General features: G+C 44.2%; 1 protein-coding gene across 7 annotated transcripts in view; it reads right to left on the bottom strand.

Annotated features, from left to right (window-relative positions):
• Nucleotides 1–2,477: 2,477 nt before the first annotated feature.
• LOC109889410 (regulatory-associated protein of mTOR) overlaps nucleotides 2,478–9,308 on the bottom strand; it is a 178,069-nt gene continuing 171,238 nt past the window's right edge. For all 7 annotated transcript variants that reach the window (XM_031829912.1, XM_031829923.1, XM_031829914.1 and 4 more), the window contains 5 exons: nucleotides 8,216–8,343; nucleotides 6,063–6,149; nucleotides 5,724–5,840; nucleotides 5,306–5,435; nucleotides 2,478–5,058 (listed from right to left, as the gene is read on the bottom strand). In XM_031829912.1, coding sequence (XP_031685772.1) covers nucleotides 4,990–5,058; nucleotides 5,306–5,435; nucleotides 5,724–5,840; nucleotides 6,063–6,149; nucleotides 8,216–8,343 — 531 coding nt within the window. In that variant the 3' untranslated portion in view covers nucleotides 2,478–4,989. The remainder of the gene's footprint in view (nucleotides 5,059–5,305; nucleotides 5,436–5,723; nucleotides 5,841–6,062; nucleotides 6,150–8,215; nucleotides 8,344–9,308) is intronic.

Here is a 9,308-nt window from a genome sequence, read left to right as displayed (position 1 = left end):
TCCATAGCATTAGAAAGTAGATAAGCAAGAACGTCCAGTCCTAAAGCACACAATCTATGAATACACAAACCAAGAAGTAGATGAGCAAGAACGTCCAGTCCCAAAGCACACAATCTATGAATACACAAACCAAGAAGTAGATAAGCAAGAACGTCCAGTCCCAAAGCACACAATCTATGAATACACAAACCAAGAAGTAGATAAGCAAGAACGTCCAGTCCCAAAGCACACAATCTATGAATACACAAACCTTCACAGAGAGAACCAAAACAATAGCTGAATACATACCAAAAACCTGAAATACACAAGAGTTCCCCGGTTTTGCAAACTGCATTCACTCTGCATTCACACACTACATCAACGTAAAGAAAATCCATACTTCCTTATTTCCCCACCCAACCCAAAACCCTCCCAGAGGGAGATTATCATCAAACTTCCTTACAGGTGGGGAGGAGTACAGAAGTTAGCAGTAGTAGTTGGGTGATCATCCTGAGTGAGGGCTGTTGGGGCTCCCACATCGGTGGTGGTTGTCCTGGGCTGATGCGACTGGGGGGATAGTAGTGGGATGGGAGGAGGAGAGGACAGGGGAGGTGCTCTACCTCGGCCATAGAGTGGGCCGCTGGTTATCACAGCGAGCAGAGCCCTCGACTTGGCTTCATTTTCCAGGAAGTGACTTGTTTCCTCAGGATGTGGGAGCTGCTGTAACTTTGCTGTTTTGGAATGTTCTCTTTCTGGGCTGTGTGTGTAGTCATAGACACTGCTCAGCATGCTTAGGGTGCAGTAGGAAGGAGCTAACCTTTGCCCCCCCCCCCCCCCCCCAAGTGTCTGGGCCTCTACAGGTACTATGGGGTAACATGAAGTGGGGCACCCTTGCTTCTGTGCTCAGGAGAGCCTGTTTCCTGAGGGTAGGATATCACATTGTGCTCGTTCGTTACAGTTTACACCGTCGTAAATCCCAGCATGCCCTTCAAAGCTGTCCAACTACTGTTAGCTTAAGCTCCTAGTTACGATTTTGTTTGTTATAACTTCTACTGAGCTACCTACCGCCAGACATTATACCTTATTGGATGAACTTATTAGAACAAAATAAACAGTTTTACTATGATATACCACTCTTACCTTTGTACCAATATGAAATAAAAAATAATATGAAAATGTATGTACTCACTACTGTAAGTCACTTTGGTTAAGAGTATGTGCTAAATGACAAAAATGTAAATGTACATTTCTTAAGGGCCAGGTAAGTTACTTTCTAAATGTAATCCGTTATGGTTACCTGTCCAAAATTGTAAAAAGTAAACTACATTTTTGGTTTACCATAACGCCAACGTAATCGTATTACTTACTTTTGGATTAGTTTCCCTTTAAGAGGCATAAACTTGAATGTCATTGAGAAAACAGAAAGGGGTCCATGTATTTTTTTCACTCAAGAACCAGCAACCTCTTTATACCCCCTTAAGCAGAGTTGGGGACTAACTGATTACATGTTATTTGATTACAAAACAAACTAATATTTTACACTACCAGCAAAATAATAATCAGATTACAGCCACTTTTGAAAAACTAGATTACTTACTGGATTACTTTTAAATTCACTTTACAATTTTTGTCTGAGATTCAGTTGGGCAAGACAGTGCCAGACTGGATTTATCTTAGCTCCTGCCCTGCCTCCAGTTAAGGCACACTTATCTGTACCTCAAGACCAGTAGGATTCTATTACATGTCTAAACTCAGATAGGGGACTGCTAGTTGGCAAGTATCATTGGTTGTTATCAATTAAACTGTCTCTCTTTATACCGAGGCTTTCTTGACCTTTAACCATAGACAAACCAATGTCACGGCAAACAGAAACAGTTAACAAAGTTAAGGCCTCTATTCAATCTGTCTCGCTGAAGTGTTACAGATTGTACGATAGACATGTGAAGGTCATATCCTATTGAGCCGAGATATGCAGCATTTATGGTGAATGCACTGTCAACTAAAGTAGAAACATTGCCATATAATTTCAATCGCTCTGTAACTTCCACGATAGGGATTGAATAAAGCCCTAAATCTGATTTTATTCAGAACATTCATGAACATTCATGAAATACCAAACAAATAAATACAAGGATTCAGAATGAAAAACAAAAACAAAATGTATCAAGCAGCACCTCGAATCTCAGGCTTAATTAAGTCCATGAAAAATATTTGAATCATCTCTTTGCTATGAAACTCATACCAGGACTGATTTTCACAGACACTCACACATCAGAGTTTTTTTTAAAAAGCTGTCTGGTGAGAAGGAAAATATGCCTGATAAAAAAGTAATATTCATTTTTTTTTTTAAACATTCCTGATCAACCGATATGGTAATGACACGAATATTGTGACGCAATAGCAGATACATTTGTCTTACACAATACATGTAGAACTTCATAATGAGAACATTAACAAACATGAAAACACACACCAACAACAAAAAACACCAGGAAAACTAGTGTTGTTGTGTATTTGGTTTATTTTACTGACTTCATCTCCTGTCCTATAAACCAGTCAGCAAAGCCGTCTTCCGTCACAGAGAAACACCCGATTGCTTTCATTTCTCCTAAAGTATTCAAAGTTAATTTTTGTTTCCATATCTAAAATGTTAAAACTCAAAGCAGGATATCTAGAGATGTGATTCTGAGCATGGCTGAAAGACAGCGTTGTGGGGTTTTGCTGTAGGTGTCAGTGAAAGCAGTGGAGGCTGCAGTACCTCCTCCGTACCCTAGAGGGTGAGCTACTGAGCGTAATGGGGCTTTGTTATGACCGCGAGCGCAGCCGCTTCTACAGAATGCATGGCATGTGTTACCGGTTACCCTGCCCGATTCAGTCCACAGGCAAAGCATTATTGTCCATTCCTTTCTAGGGTGAAAGCCAAGCTGAGGACTTTAGAGGCAAATAGGTGACGGTAGCATCCATGGGGGAGTACTGTATGAGAGACACCGTGTGGGTGAGAGCGTCTGTGAAAGGGGGAGAAACAGTCCTCTCTCATCTCTCCATCCCACTGAGGTCCAAGGCAAACAAACACCAGCAAATTAAAAATATAAAATCACAAAAAGCTGAGCAAAAAAATAATAATAATTCAAAGAAAAACAGGAAGGTAATACAGAGCAAAGCCCCTAATAGAGGCACATTAATTGCGATACCGCACTTGGAGCGAGTGTTGACCAGAGGGGTAACCCTTGTTAAAAAAAAGAAAGGCACCTCAGGACTCACTGAACTGATTTTGACCTTCTTAGTTCGTCACATCAAGAGTAACACCAGACCTTGTGGCAGTCAAACCTCCGTGCGTCTACCATGCAGAGACGTCGTGGTATTATGTGGCTCATGAGGTACCTGAGCTAGTGTTGGAGGTTGACAGAAGGAGCTGTGGCTTTTGACAACAAGGACACTGAACTGAAGAAGTGCTATGGATCGTTACTGTGTATTTACCAGTGGTGGTCAAGTCTGAAGTCACTCCTCTTTTTCGACCCAACTTCTAGCACAATCTTCTTGAAACTCCTTTCCTGCTAAAGAACCCAAACACGGCTGGCAAATAAAACCAAGGTTAAAAGAAAAAAAAATAAGATAGAAGAAAATTGCAGTAGACATTTCTCCAAAAAGGGTAGTGGATAGCAGGGTGGAGGTTGGTAGTTGGCACACAGGGGAAAGGGCTGCCTAGGGCTGGTGTGTGTGTTTCTGGGGACAGTCCATACACAGTTTATAAAGTCCTCATAAGCCTGTGTGCGAGAATGCAGCAAAGTAGCAGCAGAACCCCATTCCCTCGTCCCCATTGGTGTCAATGGGGACGAGGGGATGCAGTGGGCGCTGTGTTTCTTCTCGTCCAGCGCGGGATGCTTCTTGCTGGGGTTAGGTCTGTAGGAAAGACGGGGGATGGGCATGGGTCAAGCGGGCCTTAGCCAGAGCTCTGGAACTGATACTCCAGGACCCCAGCAAACTGCTCCGTGTCTCCCAGTGCTGGGGCTCCTCAGGCGGGTATGGCTCAGCTGATGAGTGGGGGGGTCTGGAGCTAGAGCAGCAGAAGCTTGGAGGCTGTAGAGAGCTCCTAGCTAATTCCTTATTGCTTTGCAGGTAGGGCAGACAAGTAGCATCAGTCTTGGGATTAGAGCTGAGCAGTAGTCACCCATTGCGCTATGGACATAGGGTCAGCCTTTGGGCATAGGACAATGGAGATGAATGGCAAAGGTTGGTGAGGTTAGCACAATTGGGTGAGGGTGCATGGATGCAAGGTCTGGTTAGTCCAACAGTATAGCATGGTAGTGGACATCTGTATGGGCATCGGTTTGTGTCCAAGGCTGTGGGCCGGCCCACTTTGGGCTCATCTGTGCTCTGTTCTACATTTCACTTTCTCTCAGATGTGCCCCGTCTGTCAAAGTGCCTGGCTGTTTCAGAGGAAAAGCCTGTAGTCCACCGTCTTGTACACGAACAGTGAGAGAAAGTCTATTAGCTACAGCGGGGGGGGGGGGGGGGGGGCTTTCAATAAGGGTTGTGCGGGCGTCCGTGAGCCACGCCTTTCAGGTCCAGAGTCGTGTGTGAGAGGGGGAATTGTCTCTCTCCCAATAGCCTCTTGACCCCGATGCATAGAGGTCAAAGAAGCGGTAATGTAGAGGTCACTCCGAGTTCATTCAGGTAGCGACACCGCCTGTCTCCCCCAGCCAAGGCTGGAACCTTTAAAATAGACCTATTATTCATCTCTGTATACACGCAATTAAATATACACGCTCCTCAGCACTGCCAAGTCTACAATCAATAGCTTCATAATAAGAATATGAATAAAATGATCAAGAATAATCAGATAATCAGTCAACATCATGACACGAGTTTGTTTGTCAGCAGCCATCACTATAGAACATTCAGGGGTGGTAACAATGGCATATGTACATTAGAAGTAATTTACATCCTGGCTCTGAGGGTGAGAGCTCAGGGGTCAAAGGTAAAGTTCAAGTGGGGGTTGACGCTGAGGGGTTATCTGAGCCTCTTCTCCGCTGAGTAGATGGACATGTAGTAGTCGTTGCTGCCCACCGCCAGGTGGGGCTGTTGGGACACAGGGAGAAAGAAAGAGAATATAATGGACTCAAAGACAGGTGTAAAAACATTCATTTTCCAAACTATTTAGTGTAATTAGGTGTGATGAAAAGACAGGTTTTGCAGAGTATAGTTTAAGAGACATTGGGATAACTCCTTGTACCCACGCAACTTATTCACCCAAATCGTAGTTCCCATGTTACGTTATCTAGTTGAGATTCAGACTACTATGAAGAGAGTAAGAATGGCATAGTACCCAGTAGGGATGGAAGGCCAAACAGCTGATGGCCCCGATCCTTTGGCCCATGAAACCATCATAATACTTGATGTTGCTGATCACGTCACCGTTGGAGTTGTACACGGCTATGAACTGGTTCATCGATCCACTGGGAGAGGATGGAGAGAACGAGAGAATAAAGGAAAGAGTGAGAAATTAGTTTCATAGCTGCCATACCAAATGTAGCGAACGTTGAAATCGTTAGACCGTCTCCCACCTTTCAACCGTTGATATAGTATTGACCACATTTAATTCCTCAAAGTGAGTTTAGACCATAGAGTTTGATAGAGGGTTACAAAAAATGGGTTATATCCATCTGTAGTCCTCTGTCGAACTCTATGGTTTAGACCATTTATGAAGGCCCTTCCTGCCGCGTGCCGTAAACCTGTGAACTCACCAGGCGAACAGGTTGGCCTGTGGATGGATGTCCAGCGCCGTTAACCCCTTCACCGTCTGCAGCACGTTCACAGAGTCCGGCGACCGCAGCTCGAAGAACCGCACGTCTCCATCGACACTGGGGAGGAGGATGAAGGAGTCCAAACAGTACATGACATGTCATCACATCCATTTAGATCTACAGGAAGTAGGGCCGCTGGTCTTGGACCGAGCCACAGACAGCGAGAGAACTAGTGCGTGTGAGAGAGTCAAGAATAGTAGTATGACCAAATCTGGACATCCGACCGTCACAGAAATATTCCATCAACCAACCATTCAATCACTCATCAACGAGCACTACCTGACACTAATGATTTTGCCGTCCGTCTGCTTCTGCAGGTGGGCCTTGACCACCCAGGACGAGTGTTCCCTGTATGTCATCACACGACTGTGGGGAGACACAGAGGAAAAGCATCATCAACTTCAGTCCACCTACAACCATGTTGTTCACAGGAGAGACAGAGGTAGATGTGAAAAGTAAGCAGCGTGAGTGGATGGACTCCAACATAGTTCATCAACATGCAAGACGCCACAAGGTGTAAAAGTGAAGGGTGTATGAGAATTTAAAGCAGTGCCGTCGTGTTGATCTGAGTTATCAATCAATCAAATGTATTTATAAAGCCCCACTTTGTGACATCAGCAGATGTCAAAGTGCTATACAGAAACTCAGCCTAAAACCCCAAACAGTAAGCAAGGCTGTATTGTGTGTATATGGCCACTGGGTGTCACCATAAGTACATGGGTATAAGCACTATTGGACAGCCAACCTCCACGGTAACAGCATCCTTGAGTGACAAGACACTGTGATTGAAGATTGAGGAGGTAGTTGCCCCTAAGCACAGATCTAGGCTCTAGATGACCTAACCTCAAATCCTAGCTTTAAGAAGCAGAAAACAAATCTGACTCTGGGCCAGCAGTAAGAATCAATCAGAAAGCCAAAGTGAGGACCAAAACCTATCACTGTTCCCTTGGCGAAAATAGTTCAACTCTGTAAGAGTGTGCATGATTGTGTGTTCGCCTGAGTGTGTATGCGATGTGTGTTTGCTTAGCCCTCTACTGGTTTTAAAGGAGAGCACAAAGGGAAAGGGCTCGACAGTCTCAGTGCCTGAGGGGAAGCTCTTAAATTAACATTAGTTAAAGATTTATGGGACACTACGGCTTAATTGCCCTGTTTTCTCTTTGGGGATGAACTAAAACATTTTTGGCTGAAGTTGCGCACGACCGTGTGGACACAGGATGTGGCAGGAGAGCTGGGAGCTTCCAGGTGAGAATACAGCAGAAATCAGTGATATGAGTCTTCAAATAAACCGCCAGTTTATTAGGTACACCACACCGTTCATGAAACTAGATCGCTCCTACAGACAGTCAGTCAAGTGGCTGTGACTCGCTATATAAAGCAGGCAGACAGGCATCAAGACATTCAGTTACTGTTTGGTTGAACGTCAGAATGGGGAAAAACAAGTGACCTAAGCGACTCTAAGCATGTTATGATCGTCGGTGCCAGACGCTCCTGTATCTCAGAAACGGTTTTTCACGCACAACAGTGTCTAGGGTTTACTGAGAATGGAGCGACAAACAAAAAACACCCATTCTGTGGCAGTCCTGTTGGCGAAAACAGCTTGTTGATGAGTTCGAATGAGAATGGCAAGAACCGTGCAAGCTAACAGGCGGGCCCACAAACAGACAAATAAATAATGGCGCAGTACAGCAGTGGTGTGCCAAACAGCATCTCAGAACGTACAACTCGTCGATCCTTGTCACGGATGGGCTATTGCAGCAGACGACCACACCGGGTTCCACTCCTATCAGCTAAAAACAAGAAGAAGTGGGCACGTGACCAAGACTAGACAATCGTGGAGTGGAAAAACATTGCCTGGAGCATGACAGCAAGTTCAGTTTACTTGAGTGGCCTGTGTAGTCCCCAGATCTCAACCCAATACAGCATCAGAACGTACTGACGTCCAATCTGCGTGTGGAGCGTTTTCCGACGTCTTGGAGAAAGCCCCGAAGAATTTAGGTTGTTTTGGTGGCAAAGGAGAGTCCGACCCAGTACTAGATTGGTGTACCTAATAAACTGTCCGGTAAGTGTATATGAGATGACGTAAGAAAAAAAAGATTAACAGCGTTACCTATTTTGCTTTGCACATACGATTTTACATTGTGTCTGATGATAATTAAGGGGATAAAATATATCTGATGCTAATGGGAGTTTCATAAAACATTAAGACACACAGCTTCTCTTTGTTCTACTGGGAATAAGAAGCCCTATGATTAGAAATGAATTAGGAAGAATAGAAGCCCATTCACATTTATCTCAAGTCACATTTTAGACAGAATAATGTGACCAGGTTCGTGTGCATGCAGGGATGATTCTCATTGTTGAAGCCTTTATGAAAGTCAGTGTGGAGGCAGCATTAAAAGTGTGCGTCTGTGTTTGCGAGTGAGAACACTCACCACTCGTTGGCGCCCATTCTCCTGTCATAGAGGCGGACCGAGCCATCGCCCAGCCCCGCTGCGATGAGAGACCGCTGTGAGTCACATGATAGGCAAGTCACACAGCTGTCTGCCCCCGTTGGGATGTCCTGGTAGACACACACACACACAATTAGTTCAAGCAATGTGGGGGGAAAAAAACGTAATTACATAGTCGTTGCCGTGACATAACAAACGTTGTGGTTGTCACGGCGCTCATTAAACATTGAGTAACTGGCTAACAACTCGATCAATCACGTCTACAGCTGACTGATGGAGAATGCCGTCTGGGCTCTGCCATCAATACAGCCAGAGACAGGGCAGGGCTCGCATACCTACCATACTACTGTCTCTCAAATAAAGGGTTAACAAGTTGAATGGAAATACAACCGATAATGTTGAGCCAGGTGCTGAATATCAGGATGCATTCAGTGCCTTCAGAAAGTATTCATACCCCTGGAATTATTCTGCATTTTGTTATGTTACCGCCTGAATTCAAACTGGATTAAAAACATATTTTTCTCACCCATTATTCTGTACAGGCTTCCTTCTTTTCACTTTCATTTATGTTGGTATTGTGGAGTAACTACAATGTTGTTGATCCATTCTCAGTTTTCTACTATCACAACTATTCAACTAACTGTTTTAAAGTCACCATTGGACTCAGGGTGAAATCCCTGTGCGGTTTCCTTCCTCTCCGGCAACTGAGTTAGGAAGTTAGCCTGTATCTTTGTAGTGACTAAGTTTATTGATACACCATCCAAAGTGTAATTAATCATTTCACCATAATCAAAGGGATAGGTCTGTTTTTTTTTTTTTTTACCCATCTACCAATAGGTGCCCTTCTTTGCGAGGCATTGGAAAACTTCCCTGGTCTTAGTGGTTGAATATGTGTTTGAAATTCACTGCTCAACTGATAATTGTATGTGTGGGGTACAGAGAACGCAGTCATTCAAAAATCATGTAAAACACTATTGCACACAGAGTCTACGCAACTTATTATTGGACTTGTTGAGCACATTTGTACTCCTGAACTTATTTAGGCTTGCCACAACAAATTACCCACACTTCCACA

The sequence above is a fragment of the Oncorhynchus kisutch genome, linkage group LG1 (assembly GCF_002021735.2).
Source record: "Oncorhynchus kisutch isolate 150728-3 linkage group LG1, Okis_V2, whole genome shotgun sequence".
Classification (NCBI taxonomy): Eukaryota; Metazoa; Chordata; class Actinopteri; order Salmoniformes; family Salmonidae; genus Oncorhynchus; species Oncorhynchus kisutch.
Note: the sequence above shows the minus strand (reverse complement) of the source record. Positions and strands in the feature narration are given on the sequence as shown.